Source organism: Alternaria viburni, assembly GCF_023758015.1.
Source record: "Alternaria viburni strain BMP 2772 chromosome Unknown scaffold_10, whole genome shotgun sequence".
NCBI classification, from domain to species: Eukaryota; Fungi; Ascomycota; class Dothideomycetes; order Pleosporales; family Pleosporaceae; genus Alternaria; species Alternaria viburni.
The window spans coordinates 216,053-237,301 of record NW_026055779.1 but is presented as its reverse complement, the minus strand read 5'-3'; the positions used below and the strand labels follow the sequence as shown (position 1 = coordinate 237,301).

The window sequence follows — 21,249 nt, the reverse complement described above, 5'->3', positions numbered from 1 at the left end:
GACGCGTGACTAAGAATCAGTAACAAAAGCGGGTTGTCGCGTCAGTAGCTAGAGTGGGTCTCCTCGACTTTTTAACTTGGGTGATCACATCTTGTGTAACGCTGTGAGGCCCATTGGCAGGGATCTGAACTTGCGGCGATGGTTTGCGCAGCCTCAACGGGGACTCCATAAAATTGGAATAGTACAGGAACGGTAAGCAGCCAGCAACTGCTATCGAATGAATGAGCACTTGCTCCTGCCAAGGCACGAAGCCACCAATTGCCACGGGCATAGTGAACGGAAAACTGCAGGGGTTAGCCAGATCATGAGATAATTTAAGCCTTTCCCGGGATTGCGCTAGAGGCTTGTCAGTCGATTTGTCGGTTGATGCGTGAAGTACAAAGCAGTCATCTTGCATATCAGCCGCACTCGGCCCCCAGACCACCTTTTAGCCCGTCCCACGCGGTAAAAGGAGTCGGTAGGCTGTAAAGAGATACTGATTCCTGATTCGATATATCCGAGGTCGATGGGAAGCTGGCTACGAGTTTGCATAGCCCTGTCGCTAGCTGAAGGCCCAAACGGTAGATGAAAGCTGGGTAATAGAAGCCCCTCGTCCGCGCTGGAGTTCGACAAGCAGACAAAGCCTAGATCGGCACCTGTAGAGATGATCGTGAGCGCAGCAGAGGCGCACGTTTAGTGCGACGAAAGTTCGTCCAGTCGTGAGCGGAACTGTCTCGGACGGGAGAGGGTTGAAGAAGGCAAAAGTGGACAGTAGAGAAGATGCAGCGAGTTCGCGAACTAGGCGGATGTTTGCCTCGAACAAGAAAGTGCTGTATACAGTCGACCAACGCAGCGTTACATTCGTACGACGTGCCGGCTGACACACAGGTTGTGTGGAGGTGGAGGACGATGTGTATTTGTGGATTACGCGCCGGGCTGATTGACCGGTTGCATGACATAAGCCAAATGCACGGACATAGATGGAGCGGGGGCCGACCCACTGGAACCCGTCGTTCGTCCTGACCCCCAAAAGCAACAGCTGCAGCCTTCAAACAACAGTATCAATGGATGGCAATTTCCTTGCGAATGCATCTGCAATTTCGTGGCGCCTACGACAATGTCGGACGCCGCAGCTGGAGACATTCCAGATCCTTTTGCGCCACAAACTCACGTACCACACTCAGCCTTGAGCCGAAACACGCTACATCGTAGCGGATATGATCCCACCTTATTCGACGAGTTTTTTGCGTCCCCAGCCTACTGTGCATGGTCTTCAGGTAGTAGGTCGTGGCAACTTCACTGCTACGGAGAGCCTGGGTGTGGTAAAGTAAGCTCTCAGGGATCTGACAGAGGACTTTGCTTACCGTGACAGACGACTGTAGCTGCTTTCGCTGCCAATCGTCTGCCATCTGGCATAAACGGGATCAAAACTGCTGTCGCATCTGTATCCATCACTCAACATGTGTGGTCGACATCATTGGCGTTCATCGAGGATCTTTTTCAGTTCATATACTCAGAATTCGGCAATGAACCCAACGCGGAGTATGAAGCATATCAGCGCGCATGTCGCTGCGGTGATCCTGGAACCGAGCGCATTGGGAAGCTGATCGGAGCTTTACAGAGCTTTGCCTCCGGTGCTTGCAAGTTCCTCATTCTCGACGGATACGATCGCATCAACGAAGCATTACAGTCGATTGTCGATACACACTTATCCGCTCTGGAACCCAGCGGCTTCAAGGTGATGATCACGCGAAGGGTTCCAGCGTTCTCTATGTCCATCAATCCATATTGCGACGAATGCAAGCAGGACTATCTGGAGCTCTGGTGGGAATGTTCACATTGCAACGAGTTCGATCTGTGTTATGACTGTGAAAAGAAGAAACATCTGGAAGAACCTCACATGTGCCCAGTGAATGGTTTCAGAGAACCCTATCAGCATGTCAGCATTAAGTTGGGCCACTTCAAGATGGAGCGCTTGCTCGAAGAAAGACTGAGTATGCATTATCGCGATATTCACTCCGAGAACACGATTCGCATCATTAAGTATATTGGCCCAAAAGCTGGTGGCAACATAACACTTGCGTTGTTATATCTGGAAGACATCTTTACCCGCGACCAGATCGCTGCTTTCAGCATAGATCGAGTTGACGACAGGCTGCCCAGGGACGTCATTGCTTATTTTGACACCGAGATGAACTTCATCGAACGCAAAATGGAACCCGAGCGCCTGCCTCCGATATATGCAATCGGTGCCGCTGCAGATCATTCACACGGAATCTCTCTGGAAGCACTAGAACAGTGTATACGCCTTGCCCAGATCACTTGTTCAAGTTTAGATTATCCCAGGTCTGTTGAAGACGTCTTCACCGCAGCAAATGGATGGCTTACAGATCCACGCACTGGAGACCGAAAGGTGGATATATGCTGCAAACCCGCCTTCTCTATATACGTGAAAGAGAAGTACAATGATTCGCTAGAACGGGCGAGGCACCATGTCAAATCTACGGCAAGAGAAAGGTCTGGTGCTACTCCATTACATCAGTTCCAAGAGACATCCTCATCGGACAAGACACCTGATCTCTTAGGAAGCACATTCGACACATTAGCAAGCGACAGGCCTCCCCCGACACCGCTCATGAGCCTCGAAGATGGCCTTCGTATCCGTGAGCTGGAAGGCACCTTTGGCCAGGCATCATTCCTCGACAAGGGCGAAGGGCTAGTCCAATCGCCGCCTAGAATCAACAGCGCTGAATATGTACCGCAGGCGTTTCAGGGCATATCTCCGCGCCATAAGCCTGAAGGAAAAGTCACGCAACCAAAGCTAGCTCCAGCGCAGTCGCCAGTGAGACTGTGCGACTTTTGCGTCAGCAATGTATTAGATTGTGATGCTTCGTTCGGACAACATCGTCTCTCAATTGATGGTACAAAAAGTGCTACGTATCAATGCACAATTTGCAGCTCGCTCTACGCCAACGTGGAAGATTTTGTATTGAATGCCGAAAACTGGCCATTGTATCACTGGACCCTACGAGCACTACCACGCGGCAGAGAGTTAAAAGGATCAATGATGTTACGGTTTCGATCTTCTCATCCGAAACTCACAACCAAGGCTTTCCGATTACTACCAGGAACCGATCTGCATGTGCCTGTTCCTGAGGATTTACAGGGAACAACCGATCCAGAACGCAGTGGCGGGCATCAAATCAACAGATGGATGGACACTTGTATGCGCAATCATCAAGACTGCAGCAAAGCCTGGCACGACCAGCGATCCAAGCTCTCCTTCCTACCGACGCGACTTCTGGATGTTGACACTGGAGATGACAACACCATCCGCTTGGTAGATACCAAAATAACGAAAGTCAAGGGTCCTTATTGCACGTTGAGCCATGCATGGGGACCACAAGAGAAGCCGTTCCTCACTACCACCGTGTGGAACATGGCGAAGCATCTGATCACAGGCATCACCCTAGACGAGCTTCCACGTAACTTCCAACACGCAATATACGTGACCCGCTTCTTGAAGGTGCGGTATATCTGGATTGATAGTCTCGCGATCGTGCAGAAACCCTTTGGTGACTTTGCAAAAGAGGCCGATCTCATGCACAAGGTGTATCGATACTCTCACTGCAATATCGTTGCAGCGGACTCGAGGAATGCGCACGGCGGTCTTTTCAAGACGCGAAACCCTCACGAAATCCTGCCGGTCACATACCAGGGGACCAATGCGCGTCATCATTTGGGGGAGAAGAGTTGGACGATTGTCCCGGCGGATCTTTGGGAGATGGAACTTCTGAGCTCCGTCATATACGGCCGCGCCTGGGTCTTCCAAGGTAAGCAGAGCCCATCGCCGCTCCATCCATTCTCCGCCACCAAGCTATCTCAACTCACCAGAAACTGACTCTGAGCAATTTGCAGAACGCATTCTTTCTCCTCGCATCCTCCACTTCACAAAGCATCAAATATTTTGGGACTGTGCTACGCTCTCAGCCTGCGAGGTATTCCCGAAAGGTCTTCCCTTCCCTCTCGATCACAAAGCGAGCACGGATCGACACTGGAGAGGACGGCTAGCTAGAAACACCGTCTCGTCAAACGCGTTGGTCGGTGTCAACGACAACGAAAGCTCCTACACTTTCTGGATGTCCGCAGTACAAAACTATACGGAGTGCGATCTGACTAATCAATGTGACAAGACAATAGCGATCTGGAGTATCGCGAAGTTGCTACGCGATTTCATGAACGAACAATACGCTGCGGGCATGTGGTCTGAGGCGCTGGAGGAGCAATTGGCTTGGAGAGTGCGGGATACCAAAGCATGCAAGAGGATGCCAGAGCTCGATGCCAATATCCCCAGCTGGTCATGGGCAAGTATCAAGGGTGCTGTTGTGCCTCAACACCGACTGGCGATACGATCATACCAGATCACAGATCACGATGGAGCTGTCATCGATTTTGCGGTCAAAGAAGAAACCAGGCAAGGCGATAAGGAGCCTATATTAGAGAGCAGAATATTGGCACTGAAGACCCACATCAACATTGGGCGACTGGTAATAGTGCCAGAAGACCAACACCGTCTCCGGTTCTGGAGCGAGATCTGTACAGAAACCGTTGAACTAGATGTCTTCCTCGACACTCCACTAGCCACCTCAGGCATCGACCCAGAACACTGCGCATTCATCATCCTCGCCGCATCCGCCACTCCAAACATCGCCAACACCCCTCAAGCGCGCCAGACGTACTCCGGCGTTGGTCTCCTCCTCATCAAACACTCTTTCTGGATCGCCAGGCAGAGATGGCTGTACCAAGACTACAAAAGCGCACTAGCAGGCGTAGAACCGTCTCGAGAACAAAGATGGCGCCTAGATGCCTTCGAGAAACTCATGTTGCAGCAGTCAGAGAGAATCATGGAAATGGGAGGAATGATTGAAAGCGTGTATCGGCGGATGGGAGCGCTGCATTTCCGGGATATGGATGAGCGGGCTTTCAATTCCTTGACGAATAACCGGCATCGGGAGGATATTTGGTTGGAGTGAATTGAAAATCTCGGTATGAGTATGCACAAGTTTCCATTGCTTTCCACGAATTGCAAAAGAAGTGGGTATATAATACACGTATGCGCGCCTCTCCCAGCGCAGACAGTCCTCACTTTTGAGGGTGATGTAACCCAACCACGCTACCTATACATGTCTAAGCCAAAGCCTAGATCCCATCTCTTCATCCCCTCATCCATCACAAGAGACAAGCCCCTCCTCCACATAACCAGATAAATCATTCCACCAAGTGTCATCCAACCAAATCCTCCAGGTGAACGCGTAAAAAACAAAGAGAGCGAAAGGACGTCCGAGGCCAGCCATGCGGGTGGGGGGTATCTCGAAACCAAGCTAAAGAGCGAACGTAGAAAACAGAAAAATGGTCGTTAAACATCCCCCTCACTCACACACATCGAAGTGGAGGAGAGAACGTCGTGCGTATGAATGTAAGAGTTGTAAAAGGAAAGAATGGGGGTTGGGCGGCCTCAGGCACAAAGATGACAGATGGAGAGTAGAAGTGAACGCCGTGAGATGCATGAATGTGGTGATTCCAAACGTTGTATGAGATAAAGCGAAATGAAGGAGATCAGTAGTTGTAGCTGTTGTCGTAGCCACGAGGCGCAGTGGGGGTGTAACTGCGTTGTTGCTGTTGTTGTTGGGGTCCAGAGACGGGTGTGTAGCTGCGTTGGGGGCCGGGACCCTGAGGTGTGTAGCTACGGGCAGGAGGTCCCTGAGTCCAACCTGGTTGTTGGATCGGTGCTGTTGCACTACGCTGTTGTTGCTGAGGTGGAGCTGAGCCGTTCATGCCTCGATTGGGGAAAGGTTGCGAGGCTTCGCGACGCTGGATTGCTGACTGCAGTGATGCTGGGACACCAGCTCGGGGTGGTGCAGTACCAGACCGTGGAGGCGCGGTACCTGAGCGTGGTTGAGATGGTAGGCCCATTGGCTGCGATGGGGCGGGCGAGCCGGCTCTTAACAAGCTGGGCATTTGAGGTGGCTGGTAGTCGGCTTGTCCATTCGAGTCCGAGAAGTAGTGCTGCGAAATGTCTTCTGTGGGGTTGACATCGACAGGTGACAGCTCATACTCCGGGCCCATCTGAGGACCCCGGCTGTCGTAAGGGCTGAACTCTTGGTACGGTCGGTTGGGGTGAGCTTGTTGTGGTGTATTCCGCGCATCGAGGGGAGTGATGAGTTGAGGATCGTTCTCGTATGGCCCGTTGTTGTAGCTTGTATCCACAGGGGGCATGGGCCCACGTGGTGGGAGGGGGGACGCCCTGCCCTGTGACATTGGTGTGAAAGGTCGGTCGGACTGGTATGGCAGGTTGTCTTGCTGGCCAAAGTACCCAGTGCCGTTACGGTCTAGAGGTGGCATTTGGGGTGCAGGCGACGACCTGCCCATACCTCCTGCCTGGTTCAGCATCGGCGCGTTTGAAGCGAAGCTGGCTGTCGAGAAGTTTGTGAATTGTGCGTCCCGCTCTGGCATACCAGGTCGCTCGTCTAGCGTGGGCAGAGACGGCTTGTTCATCAAGTTTCGGCCCGAGTTCATGGTGTTGAAGGTGTTCGAGGTGTTCGATCGCTCCGGGTTTGTTCTGTATGAAGGTGTGTTTGCGAGGGTATACGGGGGCAGTGTCGCGGTGGTTTGCATCGTATCGGATCGTTGCAGCGAGAAGACAGTCGATGTATCGTCATCGTCGCCTTCGAGCTTGGGTAGCGTAGGACGGGACTTGGAAGCGTCAAATTCGCCTTTCTTGATGGCCCTCTCCTCCTCCCGCTTCAGCTGCTGGTTCTGCTTCTCGATGGCCTTCTTGATCTTCTTGCCCACAATACGCTCCAGACGGGTCTCGACCTTGCGTCGGCAGTAGTTGGTAAGACTGCCATCAGCCTTGGGGATGTAGTGCCAGAGGAAGAAGAGGTACAGGATACCAGCGATGATAAGACCCAGCGCAGCGATGACCCAGATGACGAGAGAGAACAACATGGTGAAGTAGATGACTGTTTCCTGCTTGTTGCCGGTCTCGACCATGAGCTTGATGTTCATGAAGAACTGCTCGAAGTTGGAGCGATCTTCTGACGCGTGCTCGCCGACGGGGATGAGCTGCGCTTGCATGACGGCGTATAGAGTCATGGCATTGAGGGCAATGCGGGGCCCCTGGGCGACAATAATGAGAAGGGCGCTCTTGAACTGGAAGTATACGAAGAGTGCGATGTAGTTGGCACCCTTCTTACTCTTGGTCAACTCGGCGAAGACCAAGAAGCGGCGCCAGCCCTGGCCAGTCTTTGTGATGCGCATACTCTGCAGTATAGCAGCCAATGGCTCGAGGTAGCATTCGGTAACACTTCCTGTTCGCATGACGCGCAGGGCCCGGATCCATCGGTATGCGAGAAAGACGTAGGAGACGATGATAGTGATGGCGAAGATCCATTTAGCAATGTCGAAAGGCACGGTAGGCTTGACCTGGCTGGTCCATTTGTCGAATGCGAGGAGGTTGACGGCGGTGAAGGCATCGGCGGCGTAGACGGCGCATGAGATGACGACCAGAATCCACAACCAGGCATACGAGAAGGGTGCGAGGCAAGATGTAGACTTGAAGTCGGACAAGTTCTAAGGCAATTAGCGATGCGCTTCCATATTCGCGCTCAAGTGCTTACGATGTAAGTCCACTTCTGCTCCTCCGTCACCGTAGTTCCCTTTTCGCGGTCTCCGCAGCACCCCATGTTGGCGATTCGGTATTAGTCGGTATGTACGTATGTGTGTATGTAAGTATCCGCTCAGCGGTACGGTGGCCTGCAGTCCAGCTGTTCGTCTAAGGAGTGACTTGGTCGCTAGGACATGGGTTGGTTGTTGTAGCCAAAAGGAGGAGGCAATTTCGGTTGTCGAGTGAGTATTCGCGATATGGTGGTGACAGGCCGGCTGCTCACCACTAGCGAGCGAGGGAAAGAGCGACAGGGGCGGTAGTTTTGTTAAGCAGACGGAGGATTGCGGCGGGTGGCCGGGGACGGGGGGCTTTCCAAAAAGGTGGGTGTTCGGAATGCTACCAGAGTGCCGTGCGCATGACAAGAGACGTGTGCGCGTGGGTGGAGCGTTGCGTGTTTGAGATGCGCAAGGCTTGAACAGCGGTGACAGCGGAAGAGGCGTGTCCGATGGCTGCGTACGTATATGTATAGCGACAACAGTAGTATTGTTGTTGCTCGGGCTATTGTTGCTGGCTTTGCGCCGTGGTGAATGCGACGGCTATAGTTGTGGTGAACGAGTGGGTACGGGCGTCAGGGAGCGGCAGGCGCGAGGGGGTGTCGAGCGGCAGTCGCAAGGTGAACACAACACGAATGGAGTACAAGATACTATGGCGCGAGCAAGTGAGTGAATCGCAGCGCAGGCGTCTACGTTTGTCAATTGAGCACAAAACGGCCACGAGTGGTGTCGAGGGAGCGTCAACAGGTGATACTCGGTCGCGTTCGAGGGCAGCGGCTGGCGGAGGGTTGAGGCTTGTCTGCCATTGGCCGGCGCCACATCCGTCCTTGTTTGGCCCCATGCTTCACCTTGCCCAAGATAGCAGCCCGCTAGCCTGTTCCTCTCATCATGCGCCGCAATCGCCGTGGGGTAAATTGCGATTCCATCTAACAAAGACCCTATCACCGCTTTGGCCGCCTCTACTTCGCCATGTAGACAAGAGCCCCACTGCGAACTTGACCTCCAGAGAGCCTTCTCGCACCACCTGTGGCTGTGGCACAGGCGGTTGCAACAAAAGCGTATCATCCTGCTCTTCGGCGTGTTATGCCACACTCCCTGTCCGAGGCATGCATGCAAAGCTTCCAAAAGGGCCTTCGGCCTTGCCGGCAAGTTCCCACATAACGTCACGCGCAGAAGGACCGGTTACTTGGGAAAGCATCGGGAACATCGGCTGCCTCAGCCTTGAAGCCTCAGCCATCTCGAAACGAAACACGCGTGATGCGCATCATTGGGCTTCCTGACCAGGCAGGAGCCTTCGTCATGTCTGCATTGACGTCGCCTTGCTGGGTACAGATCGACGGGCGATGGAGAGTGCCGATGCATCCGACTCCACTCGGCAGTCGAACTCTCCTTCAACGTGTATGCGAGCCCAAAACAGGAAGTGGAAGGTTCATGCACAGACAACCAGTCAGCATTGATGTAATTGCTTACTCCCCTAGCTGTCGGGAATAAGATCCCAGAGTATTGCAGGTTCAAACTGCCCTACCATTCTCCATGATTCATCTTCGGGTCTGAGTACCACATACACTAGGGCCTTTGCCCCCTCCGCTTGATCATAAGATCGCAGCCGTAGCTTTCCAGCCCTCAAAGGAACGTCGTCGACTGATGTGTCATCGATTTCGGCCCAACGCGCATATCCACTGTCATATGTCGAAGGCTTGGTCCCCTTCAATAATGGAAGGTATGAGAGAGAGGTCAGTATCTTGAAGCCTACTGAGTTGGAACTGGGGTGCATAAAACGACCGTGGAATAAATAATCTTCGGACACTCCCCACGCATTCATCTTGATGGAAATCCGGTCTCGATAGACGTTGTGCAAGTGCTCTAGCATATTGGTGTAGTCCTCGGCATTATAGATGGTACCATAGAAAAACATTGAGAGTTTGTGAAGGTTTGGTAGACAGTTGTGGAAGGCCTTGCTTGCACTCTCTGATCTTTCGGAATGAGTAGGGGACGGAATCATATGGAGCTCTGATAGTGATGTTCCATACCAGGAGAACTTCCGGGTGCCGACAAAGTAATGTAAAGAGCGAATGAGAGCCATGTTGAACCGGGATCGCTCCCTACAAAGTTCGACTAGCACGGTGGTATCGAGGAAGACAAACGTGTTTTCCTGATAAAGCATCGTCATCGTTTCCAGATATCTGATACGTCAGTCCGCGAGCTTCCGCAAGGTCGCTCTGTCTGATAACTCACGTGGTCGTGCAAGTTAGAGGCAAAGATATGGCGCCTAATTCCGCTTTCGACATGGCTATGCTGGTCATGATAGAGACAGTCGCATTGGCGACACCCGTGGTGCCATGGCTGTCGAAGACACTAGACGTGATTTTGCCCCGCTTTCGATAGAGCACGATGAACTGTCCCGTCATGGCATACTCCCAGATCATGATCCGGATCTCAGCTGGTAGACTGAGAAGACGGCTCTTCTCCTGTGTGGGACGTTTGCGAGCACGCAGCTTGAAAGGTTTGTACTTTCGCACCTTCTCAGCCTCTCTTTTCCGCCGTTTTTCTTCCATCATTTCACCCAGCTCTTCACAGATTGTGTTTGCGAGTCGAATCTTCTTGTCTAGAAAGCCCCTAATGCTTTGTGTCCAGTGCGCAATCCATGAATGCGCGCGATATTCTTGTTCTTCTCTCAGGCTTGGTACAACGCCCCCGTCCGACGCGTGGTGAAATTGCATGTTGATTAGTAGGCGCAGGCAGTGGCATCTGGATTGGACGTCGGATTGAAAGTACCGTCCCGCCCCATTGTCTTGGAGTGGGTAAAAATCAGAAGCGACGATGTTGCAGAGTTCACACGTCCGCATGCGGCACGGTTGAGCCCTGAAGTCCTGCAGGCAGCAACATGTAACTCGCTGTGACTGGACAGCCCGCCAGCTGACCGCACTTGCCACATTCTGGACGGCAGCTTCCAAATTGTCGCATGCACAACCGTCCCATCGCATCTTCATTATGCAGATTGTCAACATTAACAATCGGCCGAGGAGGCTGGGTAAGGCAGCTCAATGGCGCAGAGGCGCCAGATTCTTCGTCTGTCTTCCGTGGAATCTTGCGGCTTGCCTTTGCGTTCGCCTTTGGCCGAGCACCCCTCCCAGTGTCACTCCGGAGAAAGTGACCCCAGAGCCTCCATACATCCCGCTATTGCTGCGCGACGGCGCAGCAAGCGCTCAGTCGCAGAGCAAGTTCTTGAGTCTGCCCGCTGAGCTACGTTCTATCATTTGGAAACATCTGTTAGGCGGAAAACACGTCGCGTTGCACTACAGGAACGGCAAATTTGCCTACGAGTTCCTGGAGGATGAGGACCCTTTGGAGGTTGGAAACATTACACCGGCAGTCATCCAGGCAGTCCACAATAACTATGCTGCAAACCTGCACGGCAAGCGTGAGAGAACCAACGTATTGGCGGTGCTCCAATCATGCCAGCTAGTGTAAGAGAGACATGCGCGTGCGAGAATCCAGCCTTGCAACTAACAAAGCTCCATCTAGTTACCGAGAAACCATCGATATGCTCTACGAATCGAACACTTTTGCGATGCTTCACAACACTGTTCTGATTGACTTCCGTCGGGCCGCCCTTGCATCGCATCTATCCAAAATTCGCTCGTTGCACATTCACTTCCAGTTCCGCGAACTTTGCCAGCATGGATCCTTATATGCCGGGGCAGACGACTTACTATCTCCATGGAGCATTGAGACTTTCAGTACATCAAGCCCTAGTATCGCCAGAGCCATCCAAAGTCTTCCGATCCTCGAACGCCTTTCCGTGTTCATCCAAGGTCCCTTGACGACAGAAACCACATATCGACGAATCTGTTGGTCATTGAGGTCCATCCGACATGATATGAAAAGTTTGAACTTTATGATGGTCAGGTTCCCGAGACCCTTTCCCGATCACGGCTACCAAATGCGAACTCAATGGCGCAATCAAGATCCCCGTGATTTGGTGGAGGAAGTCCTGCGAAGAGAAGAAGAGCTCAACGGATTCCGCATCGTCCAGCCGACTGTAGAACTCGCACAAGACGTGTATGATATGGCGGACTCGGATATCGAGAGCGAATGGCGCGTAGGGAATATATACATGAAGTGTAACGGTGTTGAGAAAGGATTCGCGACACGAAGCTACGCTGTACTTCGACCGGAGAAAGAGACCGAAACCTACAAGCCTGATCTTGAAGCTCAGCCCAATTGCTATCTCAAGTTACCGAGGATTCCGGTCATCGAGCATGAGGATCCGGATGACTTGTATGGGTCTGGGTATCGAGCGCTCAATTGGCCTCCGACACTGGACGGGCAGGCTTGATGGTGCGCGACGCGTGCGTGGGTTGGGTAGTGCTCAAAGCTGAATAGGCTGTGTCACACATAGTGCTTACACGCACGAGAGAAAGCTTGACAAGACGCCATAGGTGACGAAGCTTTACGCTCCACGCTTGTCGCATATTTAGCAGGGTCAATACCAGCGTAAAAGACTTGGTATACTGAGTTGGGAAGTCGGTGAGACAGAATCGATTCCAGCACTAATGGCTTGGAGCGGTAGAGTTCGGCGGCGTGGCTTGGGCCGAGTTTGAGCCGCGTCGCAATGGCCAAGTAGCCGTCGGGTATATCACCATGCTTAGTAAGGCAATGCAAGAATGGCTTTCAATCTGCTAAGGCATGCTGCGTGAAGCTCAGTAAGTAGCGAACAAGTACAAACGCTTAGGTATTTCGAAGTTCAGGCGAAGAAGCTCCTGGCTATATAGCGTACAGCATGACGGATGTATGCAGATCATGAGAAGGATTGCTGATGTTACTCGGCTATCTCTGTCAGCACATGTCTAAGCTTCCCGGCGAGCTCCTGACTGGCTCAACCAAAGTACAGTAAACCATCGTTCAGGTACGCGCGCCCTCAACAACACACTCGACTACCCGACGCCTATCGGTGAATGCGACAACGTGCGTCTTACAAATCAGGACGCAGCGGATGATGGACTGCTAGTGACGAGCCATGCCGAACGAGGAAGGCGGGGCGCCAAAGATGCCCCGCCGCTGGGGTTCTATGGTAACAATGTCCAAACATGCACGTCATGCCGGTACTTTCGAGAAGAATGGCATGAGCGTATAAAGATGCCATTGTCCACCCACCCTCCACTTTCCATATCCATTGAGCTTCCGACTCTTGACACAATACTCTTCACACTTCACCCATCCAATTCTACATATCAACAACCGCCATAATGGGAATCGAGGCTGATACCGACAAGCCGCACTCGCATCATGCGATCGCAAAGGATATCCCCGAGGATAAGAACAGCGAACAGGTTCCCAAGCAGGATGAGCTGAGGAACAAGGCCGCTCCTGGTGTATGCATACATCCAAACCCCATGCCTTCACCTAGCTAACCCATCCAGATCCCCTACTTCACTCCCGCACAAGAGCCCGTCGCCGGAACCGCCCTTGGCATGCTCGACGGCAGCTCCAAGATTCCCAAGCTCTTCCAGCCCCTCAAGCTCCGCGGCATGACGATCCAGAACCGCCTCGCCCTCTCCCCCCTCTGCCAATACTCCGCCGAAGATGGTCACCAGACAAACTGGCACCTCACACACTTGGGCGGCATCATCCAGCGCGGTCCTGGTCTGACATTCGTCGAGGCCACCGCCGTACAAGCTGAAGGAAGGATCACACCCGAAGACTGCGGTCTCTGGAAAGACTCGCAAAAGGAGCCGCTGCGCAAGATCGTAGAGTTCGCGCACTCTCAAGGCCAGCACATCGGCATTCAACTCGCACACGCTGGCCGCAAAGCCAGCACCGTCGCCCCGTGGCTCAGCAAAGGCGACATCGCAACCAAGGAACTAAACGGCTGGCCCGACAACGTCTACGCGCCCTCCGCCATCGCCTTCAACGACAAGCACTGCACGCCCAAAGAGATGACAAAACAAGACATCGAAGCCTTCAAGCAAGCCTTCGTCGACGCCGTCAAGCGCGCAGTAGACATCGGTTTCGACACCATCGAAATCCACAACGCACACGGCTACCTGCTGCACACCTTCCTCTCCCCCGCCTCCAACCACCGCACAGACGAATACGGCGGCTCCTTCGAGAACCGCACGCGCCTCACCCTTGAGCTCGTCGACTTGACCCGCAAGACGATTCCCAAAGATATGCCGCTCGTCCTGCGTATCAGCGCCACAGACTGGCTTGACGAAGCCGGCATCGAAGGCTGGACAGTCGACCAGACCGTCAAGCTCGCCGAGATACTGGCTGAGCGCGGCGTAGACCTACTCGACGTCTCATCCGGTGGTCTCCACGAGAAACAGCATATTCACGGTGGACCAGGCTACCAAGAGCCGTTCGCTAAGGCAGTCAAGGACAAGGTGGGAGACAAGATGGCGGTCGGCACCGTGGGCAGCATCACCGATGGCAAGCAAGCAAACGGGTATCTGGAGAACGATAACCTCGACGTCGCGTTCATCGGTCGCATGTTCCAGAAGAACCCTGGTTTCGTCTGGCAGTGTGCGGATGATCTTGGTGTTGAGGGTAGATGGGCGAACCAGATCCGATGGGGTTTCGGAGGTCGTGGCAAGAAGTAAGTCTTGCTTCAATCGTGTTTTATCGGGGATGAAGTGCGTTTGTGGAAGATCGTGGGTTTGTTTACGTTGATGATGGATATGTTCAGAATATAGAAGGAATCTAATAGATGTTTTACTAGGGATCAAGTTGTCGATAAGAAGGCGTTTTCGAATGAAGCTGCTTTCCAGATGAACAAGAGTAAGTAAAGTAGGACAAGATCGGAGCTAAATCAGGAACAATGTATACCCTCCCTACCACCACAATATCTACAGAAAAACCGAACACCCCCTCATTACCAAACCATCACTCACTCACTCATTCTCCTCCCTCCCAAAAACCCTCTTCCACAACAAAAACGCCTCAAGCGTCTGACTCGGATACCTCAACACCCCCCTCTCATTCTTCTCGTTCAGTCTAGCCAACTCCTCCACCTTGAATCTAACCTCCCTCCCCCCCTCAACCACCACACTCTCCTCCTCCATATACGGATACACATCTGCCTGCGTCCCCGGTATTCGTCGATCGGCCGTCGCAGTCAGGATACCGACGAGCGTCTTAATACCCAGTAGCCCCTGCAGGTTGTCGCCGAGTTGGGGGAACACGTTGTTTAGAGCACTAGTGATGGAGCGGGACGTCCGTTGTATAGCACTAAACAGCACGCCACCGGGAGCATAGGCGAGCACGTCGCCGTAGATGTCGCCGCTTCCTGTGCGTGCACTCGGTGCTGCAGGCTCTTTTGGCAATGCTAACGAAGATTCGCCAAGCCGCGTGCTGAGAGACGAGATGTGTTGTTCGGTGTTAGGCATCAAGGGCGTAGTGGAGTCGTTGTCTATATCCCGTACTCCCTGTACTAACCACCGTAATACCGCATCGCTGAGCACCTCATTCGGATAGATGGTCCGCGAGAGCAGATTCGGCAACCAACCCAGCGCATCTTCGATCCAATTCGCGGGGCTCTGCCGCACGAAGCGGAAAGTCATGCGACCGACGTCGTAATGCGTACCTGGGAACCAGCGTTGGTTTACTACGGCTCTGTCCTTCTCCTCTTCGTCGTCTTCGTTGGGGTACACGAGGCACGGCTGGAAGATCCAGAGGCGGTCGTGTAGACAAGGGGCGTGATACACGTGTTGCACGACGCTTGAAACGGTTTGATCGAAGAACTCGAAGGGGGACCAGTCGAATCCTATTCCGGCATTCAGGCGCGGGATACCGAGTGCACCAACCGTGTCTATGATACCCAGGAACCGGATTGGCCGTTTGACCTGCCAGACTCTATCGCCTAGGCCTTTCCATCGTTGGCATTCCTCGCTTTTGGGGGCGTCGACAGGGAGGTTGCTGCGGTATGTGCGGAAGACTTCGTAGCAGAGGCGTTGGACTTCTGCGTCGGAGTATGATGGCAGGCGTTTTATTATACCGCAGTTGTTAATCATGCCCGCTACACAACGCACAGTGAAGGCGCCGCGACTGAATCCAAACAACCAGATCTCATGATCCGGCGTGTAGTTTTCGACGATGAAGCGGTATACGGCTATGCACTCGTCGCTGATGGTGGAGGCTGTTGCGCCGTCCCAGATATATTGCAGGAAAGTCTTGTTAAGACCTACGCCTTCCTGGTAGCCGGCGATGATGTCGGGGGAAGAGCTGTCGGTAGTTGTTGTCTTGTGCGGTTTGATGTGGTGGACCTTTGCGGCTGTCTTGTCGTCCGTGGAGTATTGTACTTCGCCAACCATGTTGGCGAGTTGGCGGATGTTGCTTGGAGGCGCGTCTTCGACTTGGGTTTCGCGACCTACCCATGTTCCGTCGCAGAAGATGGCTAGGCGTTTGCTGGGTCTCGTCGGAGTTGTGGAAGGCATGGTAAGAAGCTGGGAAAGAAACTTTGCGCGCAAGGCAGGCTCAGAAGATGAACGAAACGTGAATTGGTAAACCAAAGAAGCGCGTAGAGACTTGAGAGAAACGACGCGGTCGCGCGTGGATAAATTGCAGTCCTCCCCGTCTTACTTGCTTATCTCTAGGCGTTTGTAGGCTGAAGAACCGTCGATCAGAGGCTGAACTCGCCCAGAACTCAGCTGTGGTTGCCTTCTTTATCGAGTCTTTGGCGGTCTGCGCACCAGGGCTGAGCGCGTGCCAACCTTGGAATCTGTTCAGCCTTACGTCGGTGTCACAAGCACAACATCAACCGGCGCATGCGACAGCGGAAAGTTCCGAAACAATGAGAGGAACGATGTAGTAACAGCTGATCAATAAAAAATGTGGCTTTGGGTGTGGCTGAGAAGGATTGCAGACCAGACCTGGAGAGGTTCTGGAATGGTGTTCCTGGTGTTCCTGGACGGCAGGTGTCACGACGTCATAGCCCAGACAGCAAAAAAGGTAGCCCAAATGGCAAAAAAGATCAAAAACATACAACAGCGGGGATTCGCTAGTGGTCACCCACCTAACTACTAATCCGCCGGTATCATGCTTGTATATGGCTGAGCGGACGGGAAGCCTAATTTTCATGATCCTATGGTCGTATGTGGAAGAACAGACCATTCTGGGCGTATATATCGTCGGTGCAACCCAGAGCGGTCCATGCTAGATGTCCAGCGCTATGCCAGACCCCAGCAGTGCGGCTGCTTGCTTGCGATATATACCAGGCGCAGTGGGTCTGAGATCAAACATCTGCGATGTTTATTGAAGACACCCTGACGCTTCTTTGCGCTAATGCGGCAGACGCGTTATGTGCCGGCTTCAGACGTACGGGCAGGACTCAAGTGTCGATAATCGCGCGTCGACAGCAGACATCAGCTTCCGTTGCCTTGTGTAACAATGACATTTGTCGTGATAATTGCCTGACATCGCGCGTGCTATCCCACAACCTCGCCAATAGCCTCCCACATGCCCCTTTGCACGCGTCTTCTGTCCTCCTCCCTCGCCCTCATGTCCTCCTCCATAATCTCTTCACCCCCATCACCCGACTTGTCTTCTCCATCAACCCCACCGAATCCAGCAAGCACCTCCTTGACCTTCTCCCCCATCCTCCTCACACCCTCGACCTCTTCCCTCTTCTTGCGCACCTGCTCCTCCATCTTCGCAATGAGCGTCTGCCTCGCCTGATGCGGCCGATACTCGTTGATAAGCGCATGCATATTCGCTACCAGCGTCATGATATTCTTGAGTTTCTGATCCTTCTGCTCCGACGTCGGATTCGCGGCTACGATGCCGAGTAGCGATATGTAACTCATGAGTATGCTGCGCAGGAATCGGAAGAGATAGTTTTGCCGGTCGAGAGACGCGGAGTTGTTCGCCGTAGGTGGTTGCGCGGAGGGGTCGTCGGTCGTGGGCTCGGTGGAGGAGGAAGGGTAGAGTTGCTCGTACGACCAGTCTGGGAAGACGTCTTGCCATTTCAGCTGCTCGGCTATGAAGTCCATGTTTTGCTGGAAGACATCTTTGCCCTTTGCCTTTTCCTTTGTACCGAAGACGTGGAATTCGGCATCGTCGGCGGGCGGTTCGGGTGGGATCAGGTAGCGAAGTTCGGTCGGTAGGGCGAGGATTTGCGTTGCGGTGAGCTTCGTCGATGCATACGCGGGCGATGATTTCGTTTCGTCATCTTCAGGCGCAGCTTCCTTCTCAATTTCTTTGAGTCGCGCGAGGTTTTCGGTCGTGAAGTGTTTGTAGAAAGGCGGGGGGTCGGGGAAGAAGTTGAGTTTGATGTCTTCGTCATCGGGTGTTGGCGGTCGCTGAGGTTCGTCCATGATCGCAATCGGAAATTTTGCGCTCGGCAAGCTTCAGGACGATTGTATACGCTGGGGTTAGAGTAGGAAAGCTACGCGTGGAGCTGTCGCGATGCTGGACCCTTGCACCAAAGTTAGCGCAGTCCGAGCTTGGACCATCCCGAGGTCACACTCCTGTCAGCGACTGCTACAACGGCACTCACCACACACATATTGTGTCAAATGTCATGCCATACCGGGCCATAGCATGTCATGTCACGACACACTATAAGTAATCGACATTCACTGTCCTTCCAGTATACTCAGCATGCTCCACAGAATTCGCCGAACATACTCCGCTCCGCCCGTCCACGGGTAGTCCTAAAGAAGGCTGCATGACGCGGTAGTCCCCTCCCATTACAAATCCACTAGTACATCTTGCATCATAGCAGAAATGGATCTCAATCAGTCTAGTTTTATAAACGATGAAAACAATCTTCACCCATCTCACCAAATTCCGAAACTTGCATACCAGACTCCCAAGATCCTTTCACATTCGCAACATGTCTACGCAAAGAGCAGTAGTTCACGTCTCTCCAGGCGTATCTGAACTGCGCAAAGATGTTCCCATTCCTAAGCTTCCGGCTGAGAATTGGCTGCTTGTCAAGACAAAGGCCGTAGCGCTGAACCCGACGGATTGGAAGAACATCGATAGGGCCGCGGCGCCTGGTGCTATTGCTGGATGCGATTATGCTGGTGAAGTTGAGGAAGTTGGCAAGGATGTAACACACTACAAGGTTGGAGACCGCATTGCTGGATTCGTTCGCGGAGGTACGAATACCATTTGTACATCCTGAGGACTGCATGTTGACACATCCCAGGTGACCCAGCCGACCACTCCAACGGCGCCTTCGCCGAGCACGTCAAAGCCAAGACAGGAATCAATCTAAAGATCCCCTCCAACATGTCCTTCGAAGATGCCGCCACTCTAGGCGTTGGCATCACGACCGTAGCGCAAGGTCTATACCAAGAACTCGGCCTGCCTTTCCCACCCGCAAAGGTCCAATCACCAACCCCCGTCCTCATCTACGGCGGATCCACCGCTACAGGCACCCTCGCCATCCAATACGCAAAGCACACAGGCTGCGAGGTCATTGCGACATCCTCACCGCACAACTTCGATCTCCTCCGCAAACTAGGCGCCGACCAAGTCTTCAACTACAAAGACGCGGATGTGGGCGCCAAGATCCGCGAAGCTACCAACGACAAGCTCAAACTGGCCTTCGACTGCATCGCCGAAGGAAACTCATTCGACATCACCGCTGCGGCTATTAGCTCCACGGGTGGTCACATGTCTGCTCTTCTGCCCGTGAACAACTACCCGAGGAGCGATGTGAAGACCAAGTTCACTTTCGCGTATACTGCGCTGGGTGAAGCGTACAGCGAGAAGGTTGGCGCCAGTCAAGAGGATTACGAGTTTGGTGCTAGGTTCTGGAAGCAGGCTGAGGAGTGGTTTGGCCAAGGCAAGCTGAAGACGCATCCGATTGAGGTGAGGAGTGGGCTGGAGGGTGTGCCGCAGGGGTTGCAGGATTTGAAGGATGGGAAGGTTTCGGGTGTTAAGCTTGTTTATAAGGTTGATTAGATGGGATGTGTTATCTTTGTGGAGATCATATAAATTCTTGTCTAATATTTGTGCCTGTTGCAGCCATTAGTCACGAATAAGTCAGCTGTACTGTCATGAACATACCCAGGAACCCAGAGACCTCGATCGTTCTTGCCCAACAACCACTTGCGAAACACATCCTCTTGCAGCTGTTGTTTGGGTTAGCAATGTCCACTTCGCTGTATTGAAGAGCGGCGACAGTAAAAGGATGATGGCTTACATGCTCGAGGTTTTTGCCCGTGACGAGACCTCGTTCGGAGTGGGACTCACGCCTGGTGAAGACACCATTAGTATCGCGGCCAAAACTGTGCGGGTAAGAGACTCACCCTTCACTCCGACTGGATTCCCAGGGCATATCTTTTAGAAAGCGCTTCGGCACCCTGTTAGATGCACACTTGATTCGATTACCGCTCGGTAACGTATACGTGCTGTACGTCGTTCGAGCAATCTCTGCTTGCTCAGCATCAACGAAATTGAGAACTATAAACCATTCCCCCGATGTCAGCTTGTTCATCTCAAAGCACTCCACATCAAAAGAATGAAACAGATTATAAACTTCCACTTGCAAGTCCCTGGCTTTTACGCCGCGAAAGTACCCCTGACAACTTTTCACAACTACTTGGCGGGCTGAACCAAATTAGTCAACGCTTATTTGCTTTCACAACGGAGGCAGAACGCACCCTCCTTAATCGGCCTAAATATATCGACCGGTGGGGACAGTAAAGGTGCACGCAACCGTATATTCTCGATGCCTGGCCCACTCGTAGCATACCAGCCCCACTCGAACTGATAGACTTTGGAGTCCAAGAATCCTTCATCAGGATAGGGCCAAACAAGGACTTTGGTGTCAAAAAGGAGTGCACCTTCGACCTTTGCGACGGCTCGGGCCGCATCCTCCACAGTAGGCATGACTGCGTAAACCCCTCTAGTCAACCCCTTCCAGGTATAGGTCGACAGAGTCATCCCCGGGTTCAAGCCATGATCCTCTAATAATTGCCGATAATCCTGCTCAATGGCAAACTTGGGTCCGCAGAGGTAGATCGTTCTAGTCTTCATTTCTTTCGTAATGTAATAGTCCCGGAGCTCACGCCGGTTGGAAAAGGGTAAAGGCTGATACACCTCCCTGGAGAAGATGGTGTGCTTCATACGAACTCCAGGAAGAAGACAGGGACTGGTACTTTTATGAAGCGGTACCGCATTGCATAGCGTGAAGGGTCTAGGCAAGCCGGGGGGCTTCCCACGCAGCAGTAATGTTCCGTGTTTAAACATTCCGTGGTCGGTATAGGTACAACGACATCAGCGATGCCGTGATAGCTCTTGCGCGAATGGCAGTTCCGACGATGCAACGTGGATAACACGGGAACGTGTACAGCGGGGTGTGAACGATGCAATGATTGGTTGAATCAAGATAGAGAAGCAAGCAAGCGCTTTAGAAGCGGTTAAGGCAAGATCCGCACTGCAACTCGTACGTACAGCAATTGTAGGTCAAGAATGAGAGAGAGACCCAGGAGTTCTTCGGAAAGCTAGACGGGGTGGATGTCGAAGGAATGGACGATGGAGGTTCTCCAGGGTTAGCATGCGGCGCGGTTGGCGCTAAACCCTTCTATTCTTAGCGCC

The 21,249-nt window shown here is 52.9% G+C and overlaps 7 protein-coding genes across 7 annotated transcripts; 4 read left to right on the top strand and 3 right to left on the bottom strand.

Moving 5' to 3' along the window:
* Positions 1-1,945: 1,945 nt before the first annotated feature.
* Positions 1,946-5,012, top strand: J4E79_005346 (uncharacterized protein; the record flags this gene model as incomplete). Its single annotated transcript, XM_049354224.1, has 3 exons — positions 1,946-2,829; positions 2,938-3,812; positions 3,898-5,012. The coding sequence occupies 3 exons, from the start codon at positions 1,946-1,948 to the stop codon at positions 5,010-5,012; spliced, it is 2,874 nt and encodes a 957-aa protein (XP_049211089.1).
* Positions 5,013-5,595: 583 nt separating this feature from the next.
* On the bottom strand, positions 5,596-7,724 carry J4E79_005345 (uncharacterized protein; the record flags this gene model as incomplete). Its single annotated transcript, XM_049354223.1, has 2 exons — positions 5,596-7,611; positions 7,659-7,724. The coding sequence occupies 2 exons, from the start codon at positions 7,722-7,724 to the stop codon at positions 5,596-5,598; spliced, it is 2,082 nt and encodes a 693-aa protein (XP_049211088.1).
* A 2,965-nt stretch (positions 7,725-10,689) lies between these two features.
* On the top strand, positions 10,690-12,037 carry J4E79_005344 (uncharacterized protein; the record flags this gene model as incomplete). Its single annotated transcript, XM_049354222.1, has 2 exons — positions 10,690-11,165; positions 11,224-12,037. The coding sequence occupies 2 exons, from the start codon at positions 10,690-10,692 to the stop codon at positions 12,035-12,037; spliced, it is 1,290 nt and encodes a 429-aa protein (XP_049211087.1).
* Positions 12,038-12,947: 910 nt separating this feature from the next.
* J4E79_005343 (uncharacterized protein) lies at positions 12,948-14,300 on the top strand (the record flags this gene model as incomplete). The annotated part of the gene is made up of 2 exons (XM_049354221.1): positions 12,948-13,073; positions 13,122-14,300. The coding sequence occupies 2 exons, from the start codon at positions 12,948-12,950 to the stop codon at positions 14,298-14,300; spliced, it is 1,305 nt and encodes a 434-aa protein (XP_049211086.1).
* Positions 14,301-14,591: 291 nt separating this feature from the next.
* Positions 14,592-16,133, bottom strand: J4E79_005342 (uncharacterized protein; the record flags this gene model as incomplete). The annotated part of the gene is made up of 1 exon (XM_049354220.1): positions 14,592-16,133. One exon carries the CDS (start codon positions 16,131-16,133, stop codon positions 14,592-14,594), a length of 1,542 nt encoding a protein of 513 aa, XP_049211085.1.
* Positions 16,134-17,123: 990 nt separating this feature from the next.
* On the bottom strand, positions 17,124-18,011 carry J4E79_005341 (uncharacterized protein; the record flags this gene model as incomplete). Its single annotated transcript, XM_049354219.1, has 1 exon — positions 17,124-18,011. One exon carries the CDS (start codon positions 18,009-18,011, stop codon positions 17,124-17,126), a length of 888 nt encoding a protein of 295 aa, XP_049211084.1.
* Positions 18,012-18,532: 521 nt separating this feature from the next.
* Positions 18,533-19,611, top strand: J4E79_005340 (uncharacterized protein; the record flags this gene model as incomplete). Its single annotated transcript, XM_049354218.1, has 2 exons — positions 18,533-18,800; positions 18,851-19,611. 2 exons carry the CDS (start codon positions 18,533-18,535, stop codon positions 19,609-19,611), a joined length of 1,029 nt encoding a protein of 342 aa, XP_049211083.1.
* Between the last annotated feature and the right edge of the window lie 1,638 nt (positions 19,612-21,249).